This window comes from Girardinichthys multiradiatus, chromosome 23 (assembly GCF_021462225.1).
Source record: "Girardinichthys multiradiatus isolate DD_20200921_A chromosome 23, DD_fGirMul_XY1, whole genome shotgun sequence".
Lineage (NCBI taxonomy): Eukaryota > Metazoa > Chordata > Actinopteri > Cyprinodontiformes > Goodeidae > Girardinichthys > Girardinichthys multiradiatus.
In genome coordinates, this window is record NC_061815.1 from 31,485,763 (window position 1) to 31,508,480 (window position 22,718).

Genomic DNA, 22,718 nt, shown 5'->3' on the forward strand with positions numbered 1-22,718 from the left:
CTGCCGCTGACCCGGCCCTGGATCACAAAGCTGGATGTAAACATAATGTAAATTGAATTTTCTTTATTTATATTCTAGCAAAATTGATTTATTTAGTGTGGGTTCAGGCAAAGCGTTAAAGCTATGAAACTATTTCATAAAGTCCAACTGTAGCTCTAAACATATTTAGTTTTTTTTACTCACTTTTTGTCTTGGCAACGTTGATATTCCTCTCTCCTACAGCCTAGATCACAACTACATGACCAGATATGCAAATTAGGCAATGACATAATATAGTGACTTTAAGGACAGCCAATAGCTACTTTCCTTAGTGAGGAGTTGGCAACAGTGGTCTATAACTGGAGTATAGTCATGTACATCAGTGATAGCAATGATAACTTTGCTTCTGAAGAGAAGCCGTAACTTAGCTTCAAAAGCTACCTCATAATACAATCTTTCTTCATAATCTATGTCCCAGGTATTAATAATATTTACTGTTTTTTAATCAAGAAAAAATAAAGTCTGCAATTAATCAGGGAGGCAGCTAAATACATATGTAACCTGCAGTGTTTTTCTGGTACCAACACTTTTTGTGCCAGGAAATGTTTCTGTTCAGACAAAGTGCCTTGTTGTCTGGTTATCCGTAGTAATTGCCTCAACATTTAGGGGGTTTTGCTTGGTTGATATACTTTTTTTTTCATTCATTATTTAGTTAATGTAAAAATATTTAACCGGGAAAGTATTTCTAAAATGCATTACAATTATCTTTAACGCACTTCTACAGTGGTGGATTATAACCTTGATAATGCTTATTGTTGTTATAAACTTTGGAAATATAATTTCACTGAATTGAGATGATTTAACAAACTTAATAGAAGACTTCAAGAAAAACAATACATTTCTTTACACCATGATTTCTTATCTATCTTCAAAATCGCTCCTATGATAGGAAATTTTTTTTTATTAGGAAACCTTTTCTTTTGATCAGTTTAGGAGATGCTTCACAAAAAGAGAAGAAATATAACACTGGGCTGCACCTCCAGATGGAGACTGCTGGGCTCTCCGGTTACCTGTTCTATGGTAACGTCTCACTCAGCCACAGAGAACTGAATGAACTCGTCCAAACTACTGACACCTTTCATTTAAAAAAAACCTTCAAAAAATTTGCACAACTGTAGTGATTTCCATATGTATTTTTGTCTTTTGTAGCATCCTAACCTCAAAAACCTGAATTTTGGTTCATATAATTCTTCTGTTTACATATTTATCTGCTGCTATGAGCTTTGTTTATCAACTGCAATGAATACAGCTCAATACAAATGTATTCTCAGTCTGCTAATAGGTGACCTTCTGTAAAGTTTCTCTTACCTCTGCAAATAGTCATATCTGATGGGGTGAGGCAGGTTGTTTCAGCTCTGGACTGTCTGGATTTAAAGGTTAAACTCCTCTAAACATAAATGCTTCGCTGCTGTTGGCTAAGTAACCTCTTTGTTACCATAGAAACTAAGCCATGCCCTTTGCTCCCCCTTAAACACACCCATTTAGAGAACAAGGTGGTAGTGATGTCATGCCAACAGAGTCGGAAATGTGTGAAGGTTGGAGTGCGGAGGGAAAAGAAGAGCGGGATGTTTTTTTTGGTAAACAGATGCAATAAAAGGTTAGAGGTCTTTAACATTTATAAAGATTTTAGTTTAGCTTTTCTGAAGCCTCTGAAAAGAGGGCTAACTAATGATACAGACCATACTTTTCTGAAACTCGCATGTTACTTTCCTGGAAGTTACTCTTAAAGTAAATTGAAGGATACTTTTGGGTTCTTTATGGAACCTAAATGTTACTTTTGTGAAACTTCTAAGTTACTTTCCTAGAACCTATGGGTTTTTCCGAATCTGACAAGGTACTTTTCCAGAACTTAAGTGCACTTTCAGGAAACTTACGTACTACTAATAGGATATGCTACTTTCTATATGTTGGTTACTTTCCCAGAGTTTACACATTATTTTTTTTAACTTTCAGGTTAATTCCTGAATCTCTGGGGATCGGTCTGGTGCCTATTTCCAGCGGACAATCAGTCACATGGAAACAGCCACGAAACAAAACTACTACAAAAAATTCATAATAGTTCCTCATTTTTGCACAAATTATAATCAGTCTGTATCAATACATCCAAAAAGTAATTAAATTCTGAGCTCCTATGAATAATAACAAACAGCGTTTTCAGATCAAGGTGAGATACTTAAGGATTAGACAATGCGCTATAAGAAATCAAGTATATCTGTATCTAATATATCCATTAAGAGTGAAAACAAATTTGAAATAATTGATATGAGCCAACTATTTTTTCAGGAACTAATTTTTCAAATCTCAGCGGTAGGTTGTGTCTGAGATGATGAAGATGTCTGACGAGACGGAAGGACGCAGGACTCACCTCTTTTGATGTGTTTGAGCTGCCTCTGTGCCTCATCCCTCTCCTCAGTCAGTCTGTTGCACTGCAGGAGCAGACAGTAGGTCAAACAGTTAGATTGTGTTTCACAAAGAACAGAGCGCACAGGTCGCCAATACTGACAGATAAAGTTACACAGACACACTAAGCAATTGAAGCTGTTCACACACAATGGTCATTGTGGAAACGTTTTGCAATATTGTAAATATTTTCTAGCAATCACCAGGTTCTCAAAATGTAACACAAATTAACAAAAGCACATATTAGTTATTATCAAGCTAACAAGAGTAATAACAAAATGCAAAATCTGTACAAAGACATACAACAAATTGTTTGGAAGGGTTTAAGGAGAAAACCTTCTATCTCTAAATGAAATATTGGAAGCACAACTTAGGTTGCATCTGAATGAGGACTTCTCGACAGATGACACCAAAGTAGAGATGTTTGACCATAAAATACAGCACCATGTTTGGAGAAAAATAAACACAACATATCTACAAAAACACCTCTTACACTCTTTTAAATGTAGCACTTTGAGACCAGCAAACTGATGTAAAGTTCATTACAAATAAAATGTATCATTAATATTTTGAAGTATTACTACTCTTACTTGAGTAATGTTTCTGGCTTCTTTATCCACCCGAAGATAATTCACTGAACAAAGAACAATGACGTTTTAAGCGAAACTGCGGCAGAACCAGACAACCACCTGCACAGATTATGTTGAAGTGAGACTTCTTGTTCGTACACAAGGTTCATTGTTCTAATGTTATTTTCTATCTGCTGAGCCTGATGAGCCGTTTGGAGGTCAAGTGAATATACAGTAAGCGGTATTGTCACTGGAATTACTTTCCCCTGTTGTATCATACATACAATACATACTTTATGTATTGATCCATGAAATAAATAGATTTGGGAATATGTTTACTAAATTACCTAAATTTGTTATTTTGTAATTATGTTGATTATTTTTACTCATGTTTTATTTTCTTCTTCAAAATAGCTTACTTTATATTTTGGTCTGTCTAATTGTGTCATTTTCCAAATAAATCAGATGTTATGATCAAATCAGTTACGCAGTACTTGCGTATTCGTTTAACCTAATACTTCTTTCCTTCTACTTCATTAAAAATATACTGAAGTAGTTCCACTCTTGAGTAAGTTTTTTGGCACTCTACCTACCTCAGTTAAAGTGTAGTACACACTAATGCTACACTGCCCACCTTCATCACCTAAAAGTGCTGCTCTGCCTCAGTAAGAAGGCTACAGCCCATTAAAACGGATAAAAAAGTGACAGAATTTGCTTCTGCTGTCTGAACAGTTGCCCTACAAAAAGATAACAAAGAGAGCCATTAACTGTCTGTTTTTGTCACATCCTCTATCTGAGGTTTGCATTGTTTTGTTTCGCATTCAGACGGGGAGATGTCTGGATGTGGGAAATATGAAACATCCACCCTAATGGGTCAGAGGGTGATGGATGAATGGACAGATGGATGGATTGATATGGATCAATTCAGTCTGTAAAAAAGAAGTTTTAAATTCTTTAAATAAAGTTTTCATCAACTACATGCTATAAGTAAGGCCGTTTTGAGTTACTTCTGTTAGTGTAATCATTCCTGTTTTTGCCCTAAAATTTGTGGCTGCCAATGCTCACCCTATCTCAGCCAAAGAACCGAGCACCATCTTCAGAATTTAGATGAAACCCTCCTTTTCTCCATAGGACAGAGACACAGTAGAACTTTGACTGACCACAGTCGTTTCTGCAGGCCTGCTCTCCCATCCACACGCTTCATTTGAAATGGTAATTGGTCCTCGTAAAGAATTCAGTGACCTCTCGTGCAGCAAAAACAACAATAGTGCAGACAAAGAAAATCTTCCTTCAGGGTTCAAAAGACCTCCAGAGATCTCTAAATGCCGCAAAACTGTGGAGAAACATGAGCAAGATGGTTTCTAAAAATCAAACCACTGGGGTGAACCTTACCATCTAAAATCCCGACCAGTGTTAAGGTTTAGATCATGAGGTCAAACCCAGTGTGAACTAAACAGAAAGAAAATGCATCATCAGTAATAGTCATATAAATTATATACTGGTTTTATTTAAGGTGTACCAGTGAGTTAAATCTACCTGATGGCCTAGAAACATATTTAAAGAAGTCAGGATCTAGAAAAAGAAAGACCTTTGTGTTTCATTTTCAAGAGAGCTCTAAGAAGCCCATAAATTGTTCATTCATTCAGGCACACAGGGGAGAATCCCACTGCGACAGGACTTTATGTATCATAAGTTTGTGGTCAGGTGGTCATCAGTCAGCAGTAAATACAGACTAACAGCAGCTGCAGAACAAAATACCTAAAGCTAGAGGCTGAATGACTCAAACAGATGATAAAGAAATGATTTTCAAGACATGAACCAACACCTGACTTAAAGGGATTAGATGCAGGATTAGTTTCAGTGATCATATGTGTGGGTTTGTTTTACAGACATCTGATACAGTGCTATGGAACAGTATTTGCCCCCTTACAGGTTTACTGTTTATGCTTTTTTGTCACATTTAATGTTTTAGACCCTGAAACAGATTTTGATTTAAACAACAATAACCTGATTAAATACTAAATATTGTTGCTGCAAATGATGATTTCATTTTGTAAGGGAAAAATGCTATTCAAACTGACCTGGCCCTGTGTGAAAAGTAATTACCCTTTAAACCTAACAACTGGTTGAGCTAACCATTGCAGCAACAGATGCCTGGCAGTTAGTCTTTTCTGTCTATGTGGAAGACTACTGGCTCAGTCTTCTTTGCAGACTTATTTTAATTCGGCTGCATTGGGGGTTTTTGGAGAAATTAAAAGCCTGTCAAAGCAAACAGCATTTATGTCTGAACATTGACTAGTCCCTTACAAAACCTTTATTTTTCTTTTGGGATCATTCAAAGGTGGGCTTTTGGATCATTATTGTCTTGCCACATATCCAAAGTGAACTTGGGTTAAAATAAAAACTGGTTCCAAGCAAGTCAACTACGTCCTGAAGCAGCAGTGCAGCCCCAGACAATCTACCACTACTAGGGCTACTAGGGATTCACAATATCAGGAAAACATGCAGAATGTGATGATGTCAGTCAGTGTCGCAATAATGATATGGCTTCTGACAAATAAACAAAAAATGAGTGCTGATGTCTTTATGCTTTGGGCTCATAGTTTAAATAAGACAGCAGATAATGAGTAGTGTATCCATGTCTGTAGAAAAAAAAATTATTCAATATGTTCTTCTCAACAAGGTGTTACTGAAAGAAGTTATTTCTGACTGACGTCTGATGTTTTGAAAATGACACACTCAGTTGTAGTTTCTTAACAAGTCATTACCTCAAAAACATATTTATGTTGCATTAAGCAAGTGACACTAAATATACAACTGGCATAGAGAGACTGAATGATGACAATTAAATAATTGGCCAAGATTTTTTGCAGTCCATCCAGTTTTCTGCTATATGCATTTTGCTTACAGTGATATTGTGATATATTGTGCAGCTTTAACCACAACCATGTTTAACAAATACAAGGATTGTGTACCATATAGGCAAGTAGAAGACATGATTTTGCAGTGCTGCATGGATAAGATTTGTAGTCCAATTTTAAGTACCCTACTTTGGCTTTATTTTAGTGAATCAGGTGCAGCAACCATATTAAGGTCTCCTAAAAAGCAGTACAATGCTCATTTTTAAAATGTTAATCTGGCTAAACAATATCAATGATCGCCAATGGGGATTAACAGAACCAACAGACAGAAGCTCACACATAGTGACTTAGATTATCAGTCTAAACATTTTTTTAACTAATAAGGTCAAATATGTAACCTACAAATTCTTCAAATTTCAGTCTGTGGAAGCTGCAACAAAACCAGACTGCTATCTCTGGATAAAAATCTTCATCCAACTCCCTTTCGCTGCTCTAGCTGCAGGAAGCTCTTGGCCCAGTTTTGTCCAAGCTCTACCTGCTTTCTCACAAACTGTCATCTTAGATTTCCCCGAGGAGCACAACGAGGGTGGCCAGTTCACCGAAACACAGAAAGACACTGATGCTACCAAGGTAACCATTAGATTCTATTAGCAGCCCAAAGGAAACTCTTCTTTGTTCATCATAAATAAATGGGCTAAATTAGGATGGCGCATCACTTTAATCAGCTTCTAATAGTAATCAATCTTTCTTCTTGTCTCAATCCAAATTGACATTTGACACATTTCAGATCTTATAATTGGGTGGGTAAGCGGCAATAATATGAGGTTTTGAAGTTTGAAGTTACACTAACTTTGATGGATTGGTGTTAAATGCAGGAATAAAACCATGAACAAGATGGTGTTGTTGCTACCTGCTTACTGAAACACACCTAAATATTTGATGTCACAAACCAAAACAAACCATTGTTGGACCCTTCAGACTCATTTTATTGTGTCTATTGAGCCTCCAGGGGTTGGCTCAGGTGGGTCCTCATATGACCTAATTAATTACAGAGGGGATCTCTGATCATGTGATGCCCAGCTGACATATGTGCCCATCTGAGCTGATTCATCAGAGAAAAAAAAAACATTATATTGTACTTTCTAATTAGCAATAAATATGTATTATATTGTTCAAGGTGCAGCAGCAAAAGAGGGAACATATGTGATACACTAATAATATGAAGCAGTAAGGATATTCAAAGGCATATCTTGTTTTAAAGTTTATATGTGTAAGGTCTACATTTAGCAATAAATGACAAAACAAAAGGAATTTTCTAAATATTGCTGCCATGTGTATATAACAGGAACAGTGGAAATATAAACAGTTGTTTTGACTTGTGGAGGTCTGTATATGGTTAAGTAATTCACACTCATTTTAACCTGGGTGTTAAAAGATTTCAGCTGTGACTGGAAATGAGGTGTAAATCAACATGATTTGGGTGTCATGTGACCTACAGATACAGTCCACATGTCTGGGGTTCTGGGATCCAAAGAGCGTCCACACAGTGGACTATTAAGAATAGCATAACAAAATTTGGAATCAAGGATGGAAAAGTCACCAGGCAGGTCTCACCAACACACAACTAAAGGACCAAAAACTATCAACGGAAAACAGGACACATGTCCTGCATATGAAACACTGAGGTTGTTTTATATGTCTTAAACATATTTAGTATTATTTACATAATTTCACACCACATAGTATTTTTTACATTATCTTTTTAATTAGTTTCATACAGTGTCCTGCAAAAGTATCCATAGCCCTTAAACCCTCAGATGTTTATTCAAACAGCATCAAGAAGACCAAGGAACACATCAGGCAGGGCATTGATAAAGTTATAGAGGAGTCCAAAGCATGGTTAGTTTACAAACAATATACCAAGATTCGGCAATTTTACAGACGACTGAATTTATCATCTGAAACTGTGCACAGCATGGAATAACTGCAAGCCTACAAAGACATGGCTGTCCACTAAAACTGACAGACCTGGACAAGGAGAGCATTTTTCAGAGAAGCAGTCAAGAGAACCATGGTAAAACTGGAGGAGCTGCATATACCCACAGCTCAGTTGGGATAATCTGCTGACCTGGTAACTATTAGCCATGCACTCCTACAAGTGGTTCAAATATCAATCTGTGGAAGGGCAGAACTGCAACAAAATCTGCTCTTTATTGAAAAGACACGTAAAGACGGCCATTGCTGAAAGAAAACCATCAGAAGACCTGTTTAAAGATATGTGTCAAGTTGTGTAGGGGACACAACAAGGTGTGGAGACCAAGGTGCAACTTTTTAGAAAAATGCTATGTTTGGTGTACTAACACATCCCCCTGAAGACACCATCCTTATGGTGTCACATAGTGGTTGCAGGTTCATGCTGTGGAGATGTTTTTCTTTACAGGGACAATGACGCTGGTCAGAATTGAGGAGAGGGTGACTGGAGCAAAATACAGCGCACTGCTGGAATCAAACTTGTTTGAAGCTGCAAAAGAGTGAGGTGAAGGTTCACCTTCCAGCAGGACAACGACCCTCAATATCCCACCAGAGCAACAATGGAATGATTTAGATGGCCCAGTCAAAATACAAAGACGTACTCCATCCAAATTGACTGAGTTTGACCTGATTTGCTTATTGTGAAAGGCTGGTTTACACATTTCCCAAATGTCTTGCATCTGTAATTGAAGTCTAGGGTGGTTCTATTAAGTGTTAACACAATGAGGTTGAATACAAGATGCAAACAGTTTTCAGACTTTTGTTTGAGAAATAAATTGAAAACAATTCTACTTCCTAATCATGCACTGCACTGGGTTGGTCTATTACATAAAATACCAACAAAGTACATATAATGGATTTCACATAAAATGTAAAAGAGCTCCAGGTGTAAGAATACCTTTGAAAGGTACTGTATATTTTTTTCTGGCCCATTCTGCAATTTTGCTTCTTAAGGATCTCATTTTTATTTAGAACTAGAATACATTTTATCTATGGTAAAAGAGATATGTAATGGTCCTGCCAGTTTTAATATGTACATTTAAATATCAGTTCAAAGATGAGGCCATGTATATTCTCACCTTGAAATCGCAGGTCAGATATTCCAGCCCGAAAAATGACTGACACGTTACACTCAGTTCATTTCTATTAAATGGTGGTGTAAATTTAAAGATTAATTTCTGATCTGCGTGAAAATGGCGAGTGATTCAGGGAGGGGTCTGACTCTTTGATGTCTCCAGCCTCCATGAGAAGCCGGCCGGCGCCTGCAACGAGCCGGCAAAATGTCCCATAGGGACGGAGAGGAAAATAAGTGTTGTTTTTTTTTTTTTGACACCGTGGTACGCTTCATCTTCAGGAGAACCGAATCAAAAGAGAAGAAGGTGGAGTGGTTTGTGTTTTTATCGGTTTACCTCTGTTTGCATGTGCGCGTCGCTCTCCTCCTCGCATCCTTCCGTCTGCGCGGATGATGAGCAGGGAAGCATTTTTTCGGGAAAAGAGTGGAAAAATAATCCAACTGGTGCGCGTTTAATTTCAGGGGATTTCGTTTTTAAAAAGGTTACGCTACATGGAGCTCATAACCCCGTAGTGTATGGCTGATTTTCTCCCTCAAACACATGGGATAGAGAGCAGCTCTTTTTCCTGCTGGTCCCCCTCCTCTTCCTCCTCCTTTCACTGACAGCATCATCTGCCCCTCCTCCCTCCTCTTCCTCCTCTTCCATCCAGCGATAGTCACGTCAAACCAAGCGCGCATGTGTTTGGAGCTAATTCCCAATAGTAACATATTAGCCTTATAAACAAATGAGACCTCCACTGTTTGAATCTTAAAGCAGCCAGGATGCGTCCAGTTGCCGAAGAAATAGTCGGATTTTAAATCAAATACGAGTTAAATGCGATAATTAACGTTTCTGTAGAGAAAAATAAGACATTCATTGGGTCCATTTGTGATATACAACATATTATAATTATTTATCTCTGGTTTATTTATATTCAACTGCTTTTATTACAATCATAAATGCAGACCGGGGTTAGATCTCAAGTAAATTTTAAATAGCAACACTGTATCTTGTGAGGCCAGTGTTTTGGCAACTACTCGGAAATGTGCAGTTGCGAAACAGTTGTACGACAGTGACATCTATAGGTTCTAAGATGCAACTACAATAGCTTTTTAAATTAGATAAAATTGCCTACTAATAAATTAGAATATCATAGAAAAATAAATCCTGTGATCAATTACCTAATTAATAATTCAATGTAAAAAGTTAAACATATATAGATTGGATGTACACAGTAATACAATCAGTCAGTCATTTTCTATACAGCTTGTTCCGTAGTAGGTCGCAGGGAAGCTGGCCCTATCTCCAGCTGTCTATGGAGGCGGGGTACACCCTGGAAGGGTCGCCAGTCCATCGCAGGTTAGCACATTGTAATGTTTTTAATTTTGAATATTAGAATTAACAGCTAAAACAGTAGTTCCTCAGAAAATTAGAATCTTAAGACAAATAAAATATAGTTTTTAGTAGCCACAGGTATGTTATAGCCTACTTGCGAATGTTATATTGTGTAAATAAAATACTGAACACGATACACAATTCTGGATGTATGTAGTTATCATTTAAAAGAAAGAAAGACAAACAAAAAAAAAAAAAAAAAAAATCGGCGGTCAGGTGACTAATGTGAATCACGTGATTATCTGGCGGCGATTGAAAACACGGAAGTGCCGCCTCAGGACCCAGTCTGATTTTTCTGCCCGTGGAGCAGCTCGGTTTAACTGCTTAGAGCAGCGAGGTTTGTCGCCGTAACGATGAACAGGATGGCCCGCTTTCTGGAGGTGACTGTGGCCGTGACGGTGGTTCTAGCTGCGGTGATATTCCAGGTGAACTGCGGCTCCTTCAAGCTGAAGAGAGTCGGATACGCGAAGGTAAGATCTATATCCTTCCACCTTTGACCTTCCATATCTGACATTTCTTTTTATAAACTTGTTTAAAGTTTCAACAAAAAGACTGAGAACTCTGGAAATGTAATTTTTCTGGAAAAGGATAAGATTTTGTTTTTAAATAATGTGTAGGAACCTCGAATACTTCTATTCAGGTCAGTCCATTTTCATTGTTTTTGATTTTGAACTGAACTTAACGCAAAGAACCAAAACAAACGGTGCACTATTCTAAGAAGTCAGAAGCAAATCTGAAAGGAGATGCTCAGATATTCTGCATCGTTGCTTTAGGAGCAATTGTTGACACAGAAAATGAATGATGGTTAAATGAATAAGCTATTGTTAAAGTAGGCAGCTGCTGCAAAAGTTGAAGCAGGTTTCTCTGTGAGCTTTCAGTTCGGTTACCCTAGTTTGAGCAAACAGAGAAGTGAATCATCCATCACTGCGGTGTTGAACCTCTGCAGCTTTTGGGTTTCGACTGGAAAAACTGCGGACAACCTGACGCTCCAGCTGTGCTAAAGACCCTGGCTGTGTCTCCAGACCCCATCAACATCCCTGGATCACTGACAGCCGCTGCGTCCGGATCCACTTCGGTCGAGCTCACCGCTCCTCTGTCTGTGAGTTGGCCTTCGCTAACACAAACCTGAAACAATTAGCTGTTAATCCTTCAGATTATACAAGATGTTTATTATTGGGACATTCTGCACACCCCAGGTTTGCTAACAAGCTTCTTCCCTACCGACTCAGCACAGTTTGGTTTGATTGCATCATTAACACAACAAAACACACTGACAATGAAAACAGTCACTAACACAGAAGGCCTTTAGTTATCAATTTGTTCTGATTATACACTGATCGGATTAGACATGGACTGTGAGACTGTTGATATTGAAACAATAGAAAACCTTTGCAACAGGAATGTGAGATGCTGTGTAAAAAGTCAAGCAACCTGTGCACCAGCAGCACTTCCTCATTTCTGACATAATATACAAAAACAGTGTTTGTCAGTGTTAGCAGCAATTGCATATTATATGTAGTCTGTGAGGAAGCATCACACTCTGAGTTCCTCAGCAGCAGCTGAACCGTTGGTCTGCAGCCTGCAGATTTTTATTTGTCTCAGTAGACATGTCTGGATCTGCTACCTGTTTAGAGGTTGGGCTGTTTGTAGAGCACGCTAAGCTGCAAACAGCAGCTCAAGCACTTTAAACAATTTTATTCTATAAACTAATGGTGCCACTGATAGTTTTTTCTGTTAATGTTCTGTTGGTTTGTTTTCTTAGAATCCAACTTTGCCATGCATTTTCCCCCAAAAAATGCACACAAAAACTTGAGAAAATACAAAATATGAAATAACCAATAGGCATAAATAGCCAAGTCCAGCATGTCAAAAACAAAGACAACACTATTATTTATGGATTAGAAAACCCTGAATGATGTTAATGTCATGCATAGTAAGACTCGTGTTACTGTTTTTGGTTGTTCCTTGTTTTATGTGCCTTTTAGTCTATTCGGTAAATTTTACTTCTTATTGCTGCCTTCACCGCACAACAATTTGGTCATTATTGATAAAGTTTCCTTGTCAACATAAGTTGAATTGGATTGGACATGGGAGCTTATTTGTCTTAGCCCCAGGAGTTCACGTTGGAAAAGGATTGAGGATTTTACCACCATGCACAGTGAGCAGGATGGTATATGAGGTAAAACAAAAAAAGCCCTCCATATCTCAATGCATTAGAACTCCAGCAATGTCTGCATAACACCCCTCATTACAACCATGTTTGAGAACATTGCCAGAAAGCATTTTCGGTCCTGCCGTCAGAAAGGTAAATATTTGTGGGCTGTTAAACTGTACAGAAAATTTTCACTGGAACAGTGCTTTTGCCAAATAAGACTAAGATTTTGATTTTCAGGAACAACACCCCAGTTGTGTTTAGCTCTGATCAACTTTTGAATGTGTAAATGCACCTCATGTCCACTGTTAAATATGTTGGAGAATGTGAACAAAAATGGATGACACCAAATTGTATGTTCTTCCGTGGTCATTACTGACCTCAGAACTGAAATCTGTAGGAAATTTGTGGCGTGAGCTGAAAAAAAGAGAGCATAAGAGAGGATCTAAGACTCTGGATCATCTAAATAGAATTTGCGAGAGGAAATGTTCAAAGATCCCTCTCTCTGTATGTTCCAACCTTGTAAAATATTTTAGCAGACCTGGAGTAATTTGTGAGATGTGAAGACTTGGATGTGTTACTGTACTATGAAGAAGTATTTAGCTTGGATTTAGTTGCGCAGTTTATTGGAGAATAGACGTTCTACTGTGTAGAGAACAATCTGGTTCATTCAAATGTATTTAGCAGCAGATGTTTAGTTTCTTTCTGGTAATTTTACGTAATATTTTCTGTGGTGATCAACACAGTGGGCAGTCTGGGTCCACCTTTTCTTGCGTTTATTTGCTTTATTTTTAGCCACATTAGCCGCCATTTCCTTTAGAATTGAACAGCGGAGTAATGGATGGGTGTGTTGGTTAGCTTTGCTGCCTTACCATTCATGCCTTACAGAGCCGTCTGCCGATGAACCTTTTGCTGTATTCATTTGTACCTTCAGTAGCAGTGTTTTGAGGTCTGGCCTCTGCACCAGCTCTGGACAAATATTTCATTCAAAAATGTCAGTTTGTTAAATGAAGTCCCATTACCTTTATTTACGATATGTGAGTCGTTTGGTTTATTTCATTATGTCGGTTTATTATTTACTGTGTTTTTGTCATGAATCTCCCAATGTATTTTTTATTTTTTTTTTGGATGGTTGGTGAGCTGTTCACACCACCTGACTGCATCCAGATCCGCCTCAAAAATCTGACTGCAGCCAAGGTCCGGTCGGGTCGGTTCCCCTCACACACTTGCAGAGTCCAGTCTTCACCTTCTCTCACACTAACAGATTTTGTGCGGACTCGTCAGGCCGACTGACCACAACCAGCACAGACCGATGCAGACTTTCCCCAACTTGGAATCGGGCACAAAATCGTGTAGTATTGCCCAAACATGTTGTTGATTTGCAACAACAACGACAGCAGTATGTTTACTCTTTTAAATTTGTAGATCCAGGAGCTTTTACTGCCATTTTAAAATCCCTGTCAAACATCAGTGTCGGTGTTTAAGATGCTCATATGCAAAATTCCTCTGAGCAACGCATGTACCGTTGCATTTTCAACTACAGAAGGCAGCAGAGTTGTAAATCTCCAGCAGCAGCTCACAGTTTTGTTTCTCTGCCATGATTGTTTAGGTGCCCCTCTGCCAGGGAAGGAATGGGTGTCTGTGTCTGCAGTGCTGCTGTGTAAGGTTTTGTAAGCTGAAGGAAATGTAAAAAAAAAATAAAAAAAAATTGCATTGATTTGAGCTTTAAACAATTAATATATTTTTTGATTATATTAAAATATTATTTTTTTTTCTTCCAAAAACCCTCTTTAAAATCATTAAAATTCTTGAAAAAAAAAAATTTTTTTTTTTTAGTTTTGTTCTTTTTTGTGAGTAACAAAGAAATCCCAGGTTGTGGCTTGTTTTCATGTTCTTCTTTAAATGGAGATTTTTAACAGGCATGTGACCTTGTCGCAGTTTATTTAGAAATTAGCTAGACTGAACAGCAGATTTTGTTTGCATCAGGAGGAGACATGACCCGCTGTTCTGCTGTCGTTCATAGCTGTGTGCCCTCAGTGTTATTTTAATTAAATTATTCATAACCTGCTTGGAAAAATCTCCTCATGTGACTTCCTTTAACAGCTTAACACCACGCCTCTCTTACTCAGTCCGGTAGTTTTTACAATCCTGTTGTTTAGGGTACTTTTTTTTTTTTTTTGTGTCTGTGCTGGTTTGGTTTTTAAAAACTAATACTGGTCCTTCTCAAAAAATTAGCATATTGTGATAAAGTTCATTATTTTTATTGATGAAAATTTAACATTCATATATTTTAGATTCATTGCACACTAACTAAAATATTCCAGGTCTTTTATTGTCTTAATACGGATGATTTTGGCATACAGCTCATGAAAACCCAAAATTCCTATCTCACAAAATTAGCATATTTCATCCGACCAATAAAAGAAAAGTGTTTTTAATACAAACAACGTCAACCTTCAAATAATCATGTACAGTTATGCACTCAATACTTGGTCGGGAATCCTTTTGCAGAAATGACTGCTTCAATGCAGCGTGGCATGGAGGCAATCAGCCTGTGGCACTGCTGAGGTCTTATGGAGGCCCAGGATGCTTCGATAGCGGCCTTTAGCTCATCCAGAGTGTTGGGTCTTGAGTCTCTCAACGTTCTCTTCACAATATCCCACAGATTCTCTATGGGGTTCAGGTCAGGAGAGTTGGCAGGCCAATTGAGTACAGTGATACCATGGTCAGTAATTCATTTACCAGTGGTTTTGTCACTGTGAGCAGGTGCCAGGTCTTGCTGAAAAATGAAATCTTCATCTCCATAAAGCTTTTCAGCAGATGGAAGCATGAAGTGCTCCAAAATCTCCTGATAGCTAGCTGCATTGACCCTGCCCTTGATAAAACACAGTGGACCAACACCAGCAGCTGACACGGCACCCCAGACCATCACTGACTGTGGGTACTTGACACTGGACTTCTGGCATTTTGGCATTTCCTTCTCCCCAGTCTTCCTCCAGACTCTGGCACCTTGATTTCCGAATGACATGCAGAATTTGCTTTCATCCGAAAAAAGTACTTTGGACCACTGAGCAACAGTCCAGGGCTGCTTCTCTGTAGCCCAGATCTGGGGAATGCGGCACCTGTAGCCCATTTCCTGCACACGCCTGTGCACGGTGGCTCTGGATGTTTCTACTCCAGACTCAGTCCACTGCTTCCGCAGGTCCCCCAAGGTCTGGAATCGGCCCTTCTCCACAATCTTCCTCAGGGTCCGGTCACCTCTTGTCGTTGTGCAGTGTTTTCTGCCACACTTTTTCCTTCCCACAGACTTCCCACTGAGGTGCCTTGATACAGCACTCTGGGAACAGCCTATTCGTTCAGAAATTTCTTTCTGTGTCTTACCCTCTTGCTTGAGGGTGTCAATAGTGGCCTTCTGGACAGCAGTCAGGTCGGCAGTCTTACCCATGATTGGGGTTTTGAGTGATGAACCAGGCTGGGAGTTTTAAAGGCCTCAGGAATCTTTTGCAGGTGTTTAGAGTTAACTCGTTGATTCAGATGATTAGGTTCATAGCTCGTTTAGAGACCCTTTTAATGATATGCTAATTTTGTGAGATAGGAATTTTGGGTTTTCATGAGCTGTATGCCAAAATCATCCGTATTAAGACAATAAAAGACCTGACATATTTCAGTTAGTGTGCAATGAATCTAAAATATATGAATGTTAAATTTTCATCATGACATTATGGAAAATAATGAACTTTATCACAATATGCTAATTTTTTGAGAAGGACCTGTACTAAAGCTGATCTTTCTACAGCTCGCTCTGACCTCCTTTTCCTTTGCAGTTGAATGTGACCCTGGAGAAAGAGGTGGTGGGTTTCTGGGTGAAGGTCCCCTGCATGGAGGATCTGGGCAGTTGCCACTATAAGGACGTCTGCGACATCCTGAACCAGCTGATCCCACCGGGACAGGACTGTCCTGAACCGCTGCATACCTATGGCATGCCCTGTCACTGCCCCTTCAAAGCTGTGAGTTTTCTTTTCATTAACAGAAACAGAATCTGGTTTGGGTTTTAGCTTCACAAATTAGAAAAAGCTTCAGTGATCAGCGGCTTTTAAACAAATATTGCTTCAAACTCAATCAGCGGAAAGACTGAAGTATTGATATCGTATGAACATGAAATAAAAGGTGTCCGCTGAAGAAAGTATAGCAGTGGCACAGATGTAGTTTCTAAATTAATGGTTTTAAATAATTGATTTTTGTTAGAAACAAAACTTATCTCATAATTGTTTTTCAGCTAACTTTAAAATGGTGCACCAGCAGCAGACTGGTTGCTATTAAAAAAGGGACAGATGTCCTTGGAAGCATCGTCTTCTTGTGTTAGCAGCGGTTACCTCTGAAGAAAAGCATATAGCCATCATTACTTTGCATTAAAATGGCATCACAAGCAGAAAACTGCTGCTAAGAATGTTTCAGCTGAAGGAAGCGTTTTCAGGATCAGAGGAACTTTAAGGTGGAAGGTTCTGCTGCTTTAGGATGATGAAGTGTGTCCAACAAGCCTGAGGACCATCTCTTCTGTGCTCACATCAGACCAGAGCTTACTGAACAGAGGAAGCAGGTGATTGTGAGTGGACCCCACTTTTAAGCATCTGCTGGTGTGAGAAAATTCGAATATACTAGCCAACAATTATTACAATCCAAACAGTCTTTTGCAGCATGAGTACTGCAAACCCTGACTTTGCCTTAGTGTGCTTTCTCCCACTCCTATTCAAGAACCTCAGTGAATAAAGAGTAGGATCAAAATGTTCTCCAAGCGCAATTTCTCCCAACAATCCACAAACAATATGGGGAATATCTCCTCATCCTCCGGCACGATAGAGCAGTGTCACAAGGTTAAAATGATAGTGGTATAAAAATCAGAACAACGAAATTTTGGAACTGGTCAGTAACTCCTCTGATCTTAAACCTATTGACAACCTGTGATCAATTCTGAAAAAGCAAGCGGAGAAACGGAAACAAACTCTGTGAACACCTCCAAGTGCTCAAAAGATAAGAAAGGATCACCATCAGTCAAGATTTAGTCCAGAAGTTGGTATCCAGCATGTTGGAGAGAATTAAAGAAGAAGAAGAAGAAAAAACAACACTGGAAATACCCTAAACTTAAATTTAATGTATTTGCTAAAGAAATGTGGTACTTCAGTATTACCCTCTGATCTTTATATTCTGTGTCCCTCAGGCCTCGTACTCGCTGCCTCAGTCTGAGTTCTACCTGCCCTACATCGACCTGCCTTACTGGCTCACCAATGGGAAGTACAGGGTTCAGGGAGACCTGGGGGGTGGGGGCAAAGAGCTCGGCTGCCTCAAACTGTCTCTGTCCATTCACTCCGACTGAGGAGACGTTTCTGTTTATCTGCACAAAATAATGATCTAAACTGGGGAACCACAGGCTTTATAAAGTAGTGGCAACTTTTTATTTCATGTTTGATTCACATATCAGCAGCTCAGTTTCTCTACACCAGGAGGGAACAAACACAGAAAAGTAGATCAGGTACTATTGATGGTGTTTCATTTAAACAGGATCAGGATTTTTAGCATTGCAATCCATTCAAGCTGGATTTTTTTTTTTTTAGCATCGACAGAAAATGTGCTATGAAATAATGAAACGGTGCAGATACTACTGACCCTGTTGCAATACACACAGGAGTGATCCTTTTACTTCTTTCTATGCTTTTATAAACACGAAGTTATGGTAAACCAGAGAATAATGATTATTTTTTTTCAAATGAGCCTTTTTTTTTCGTTTTTGTCATGCGGTGTACTTTATAAATCTCAGTTTAGTTTAAATATGTGATTTTTTTTTCTTTTTCTATTCAGAAAAACTGTTATCATACACAAGGTCTGGTTTGTAAGGACTGGTTTTAAAACATTTTTGTAGCAGTTCGCTAAAAACCTTTCATTAATCCTGCACTACTTTTTGAAGAAGTTAATTAATAATACATTTCTAGAAAAAATATTCGTTTTTATTAGATTAACAGAACGAAACTGATGTTTTAAGGGTGATTCTGGTGACTATTTGACATATTGATTAAAAATAGTATTGCAATAAACTGTAACATGGGCAGTGTTGTTGGATGCAAAAATCCCAGAATGAGAAACGAGAAAAGTGTGTTTTATTCTTGTTTCTGTGGCATTAGGAAGGCCAAATGAGAATGATTTAGTGTTTTTCTGCCTGGGTGAGCATGTCTTTTACTTCTTCCTTGTGTTATTTTGGGGAAAGGGTTTTATTGAAGCTATAGGAGGCAAACATATAGTAGATATAATTTTTTTTATTATGATTTTGAATATTTTTGGTAATTTCAGTTTATTCTAAGATAGTGCCTGCTCTGATTTTTAGAAACAAACTCCCAATAACTAATTACCTTTGTTTTGTATAATTCAAGGAAATATGAAAAGTTTGTTTTTATTATGCATTGATGGTGCTGCTATTCATGCACACAAAGTACAGTTTTTAATAAGATTTATTTTTTGGGTTATTAAGATAATTACCCATCTTTTTTCTGAATTATAAGATGTATCTACATGTTTTACCACAAGATGACAGCATTTCACATTATCTCACCAGAGGATTTAACTAAATAAAAATTTCTTCTCAACAATTTTTGTCTTTTTTTTATGTCTTCAGAAGATGACCAAAAAAACACAATGTGATCATCACAGCTCTGGTTTACTGGATGTGTTTTTTTTGATAAAGGCATTTTAGTATATAATCATATTTAAGGCTGCAGCAGGACTGAATGTTATTGGGAAGCAACAAAGAATGCTAAAAACAAAAGGAGGAAAATGAGGAAGTGCACTGCAGAAGCTGACAAGAGCTGTTGGGCTGACAGGATGTTGGTATCTTTGGGTTCATAGATGAATAACATCACTGCTTAAATGGTTTGATTTACATGGCCTTAGGTCTACGAGTGGCAACTGTGTATTCAAGCATGTTGTATGACAGCAGAGCCAGAGAACATGTAGTAATCTTTGCGGCATTTCTTTAGTCATTAATTGAAGTTGATGCAGTTTTGAGCTTAAATAAAACAGACATGAAATACTGTCAGTATGTCTTTGGTTTATCTGCTTTGCACATGCTGTGGTTGTAATCTAAATGAGTCCACATTTTCAAAATCTCTCTGGTTAAAATGCTGTGGCTGCAGTCGAATCAGTGTGCTTCCTGCTTCCTGTCTCAGAAACAAATGGTCTGCAGATGCCTCCAACTCACAGCCAGTTAAAAAGTCCAAGAAAATTCCTAATTTCAACTGTTGGCAAGCTGTTCTCCTTGATCCTGGTTGGAAAACGTCGCAATTAGAAGAAAAGATGAAATATTTAGACAGCATTTATCCCAAATAAAAGTATTTCAGTATTGATAAAATCCAATTCCATTCCTGCTCTAACCTTGTTTATATTCCTGTTTAAAGCAGTTTGATAATCTTGTAAGATGAATTTCAAAAGAACATGTTTACTACATACCAAAAAAGCTCTGAACTGAGAAATGTCCCTTTAATTAACGCATTAAAGTAACTGATCCACAAATTAAATTAGACCACATTCTGTAGCCTTTTTTAGCCAGTTTTCCAGATTAGTGCTTTAGTCAGACATGTAGAAATGAATTAAATGTGTTGTTAGTGCCATAATCAAATTAATTTTAAACTCTATGTGGTTTAATATTAATAGCAGTGACAATGGGTTCCACAGCATAAAATTTGAAACAAACATATTTAAGAATTAAAAAAAATACCTGAAACACAAGTAAAAAAATGAAAGTAATAAAAGAGAAGTATTTGAGAAGTATTATAAGAGAAGAGAAGTATTATAAAGATTTCACAGAATTGGTGGGAGGGGCACCGGGCTCTGACGAGGGGTCTTGGCCGGGCGGTGTGCTGTGTTGATTGAGATGTGGCTTCGCTTTGGTGGAGGGGCTGGCCTACCTGCTTGGTGCGGCGGGGTGTGCCGTGCGGGAGGGTGAGTGGCCAGCATCCTGGGGCACCTCTGGGGTTTGGTTGTGGGGTTGGTGCGGTGCCTGGTCCTTGGCGTGCTGTGGTGGCCTTACTCCATGGCGTTTGGGTTTGGGGGCATGTGTTCGATATCTGTGTCTTGGTTGGTGGCCCCGTGGGGATATTCATGTCGGGGCTCATAGGGTTGGGATCGGAATTCATTGGGGGGTTGGGACTATTTAATTCTGTGGCGGCTCTGGTTGGCGGGCTAGTTTGAACCATGTAGGCTTGTTTGGTATGTGCTGGCTCACTCCCTGTGGCTGCTTGCCAGGTCCTGGACCCCTGGGCTCTGTCTGGCTTCTGCTTGACGAGTGATATGTCCCAGGGTCTCAGGTCTATGGGTCCATGGCTGGATCTGCTCCGGCGTAGATGGCTGCCGGTGGGGCCTGTGGGCTCCCTGGGGCTTCTGCACTGTGGCTGCTGGGTGGTTCTCCTGGGACTCTCCCCTGCTCTTTTCTGGGGGGGTTGTGGTAGTCCCGGCGGTGGTTCTCCTGGGGTTCCTGTGCTCTGGGGGGCCTTTGGATGTCTGTGGTTCGGATCTCCTCCATATCTGTCCCCTGTCCAGAGGGCAGGTGTGTGGCTCTTTGCACTCACTATTGCATATTTTTATGGAGAAACCTTGTATACACAAGTGCGCTCACACTCAGACCCACAGGTGTTAAGATTCAGGTGTTAACAGATACACAAATGTTCTATAGTGAGCCGCATTTACCACTAAATACATCTTTTCGGTAAAAAAGATGGTAATATGAACGTTTCTGAAGTTGTAGAAGCAAGCAGGGTGTTATCTTGTATTCTCTTCATCCTTCTTTCTTTCCTCCATTCTATTCCCCTTCTCTCCTCTTTTCCTTTTTGCCTCCCTTTCTCTCTTTCATTCTTCTTTGTTTTTCCTTTTCATTTCTGTCTCTGTGTCCGTAACAACTGAAATAATCCCAAAGCAGTTTCTAATTAAGTTTATTTTTATAAATAACAAGCAGAGCTTTAAAGCGTTTGCTATAACGATCCACTTGTGAAAGTAAATATGTTGGGCTTTTTCTTGGTACTTGGACAACAATTCTGAGCACTACTCTGCTGGACAGGACACGGTAAAAAAAAAAGAATTGGTGTTCTGACCAAAAACCTTCAGTCAACGTTACTTGAAAGCTGTGATTGTGGTAACCCAAACACAAATGCATCAAAGCCAGCCAGGATTACCCTAGTTTTTTCCATATTCAGCTGCATGAAGTCTGTGCCATCCAACATTTGTTAATATAGATGCAGTCATTCAGCAGGGTTCAGTGTATACAGCTGTGTGTTATCAGCATAGGAGTGAGAGTTCACACCATACCTGTGGATAACATGTCATGGAGGAAACAGGGAAGGTCCAAGAATGGACCCCTGATGTACCTGATAGGTTATCTTCATTGACTGCAAAAAGGGTCATCAGCTGGACTTTGCAAGCAGAAGAAAGAAGAACAGGACAGCAGATCCTTAAAGACAAAGCCCAATGTTTATTCTGTACAATTTTCAGCTTAATCCCATTTGGACCAACTAATATTTAAGTACCAATACTCCTGGTACCTCCAGGCAGTTGAATCCTAAAAAAATAAATTATTTCCATTATTTTCCTTAGTAATATGTATCATCAGTAGAGAAAACATGTTAGATTGATGTCTTCTGGAGGGACAATCATTTAAGTAAAACTAATTTGGGAAAAAAAGCTACCAAATTGTAATGTAGGTTTTTGTAATGCTACCAATATTTCTTCTTTTTGACTGCACACCGAGTCTGCTCTAGTTTGAGGAAAAATGCCTTTAAAATAGGATTCCCACCCTCATAGAAGCATCTCCAAACCCACCTAAATCTTCAGGAACCGACCACATAGGTTTAAACATCCAGTTCTAAACCTCATAAATCTTTACTGAGTCCCAGTGGGATTTTAGAAGAAATCTTTAAAATTAGAAATTATATTGTTTTGGAACAAAATATGGCACATCTCAATTAATTAGAGTATCATTGAAAGGTTTTAATTTCAGTAATCTGTTTCAAAAAGTAAAACATAGTTTCTCCACAGTGAGTGATGTATTTCAAGCATTTATTTCTGTTAATTCTGATTGTTATGGGCTACAGCTGATGAAAACCCAAAACTCAGTTTTTCAGAAAACTAGAACGTTAGAACAATTAAATGATTTTAATGCAGAAGTCACGGCCTGCTCACTAATATG

The 22,718-nt window shown here is 38.7% G+C and overlaps 2 protein-coding genes across 7 annotated transcripts in view; one reads left to right on the top strand and one right to left on the bottom strand.

The window, feature by feature from the left end:
- shtn3 (shootin 3) overlaps positions 1-9,578 on the bottom strand; it is a 30,788-nt gene extending 21,210 nt beyond the window's left edge. For 3 of the 6 annotated variants that reach the window (XM_047353635.1, XM_047353634.1, XM_047353632.1), the window contains exons 1-2: positions 9,310-9,578; positions 2,405-2,465 (exon numbers count right to left, since the gene is read on the bottom strand). In XM_047353635.1, coding sequence (XP_047209591.1) covers positions 2,405-2,465; positions 9,310-9,381 — 133 coding nt within the window. In that variant the 5' untranslated portion in view covers positions 9,382-9,578. Of the gene's footprint in view, positions 1-1,347; positions 1,475-2,404; positions 2,466-9,309 lie in introns of those variants that run through there. The other 3 variants (XM_047353633.1, XM_047353631.1, XM_047353637.1) reach the window with 2 other exon arrangements.
- A 1,002-nt stretch (positions 9,579-10,580) lies between these two features.
- Positions 10,581-19,134, top strand: gm2a (GM2 ganglioside activator). The gene is made up of 4 exons (XM_047352826.1): positions 10,581-10,817; positions 11,294-11,446; positions 16,324-16,506; positions 17,715-19,134. Exons 1-4 carry the CDS (start codon positions 10,701-10,703, stop codon positions 17,868-17,870), a joined length of 609 nt encoding a protein of 202 aa, XP_047208782.1. The 5' UTR covers positions 10,581-10,700; the 3' UTR covers positions 17,871-19,134.
- The last annotated feature ends 3,584 nt before the right edge of the window (positions 19,135-22,718 follow it).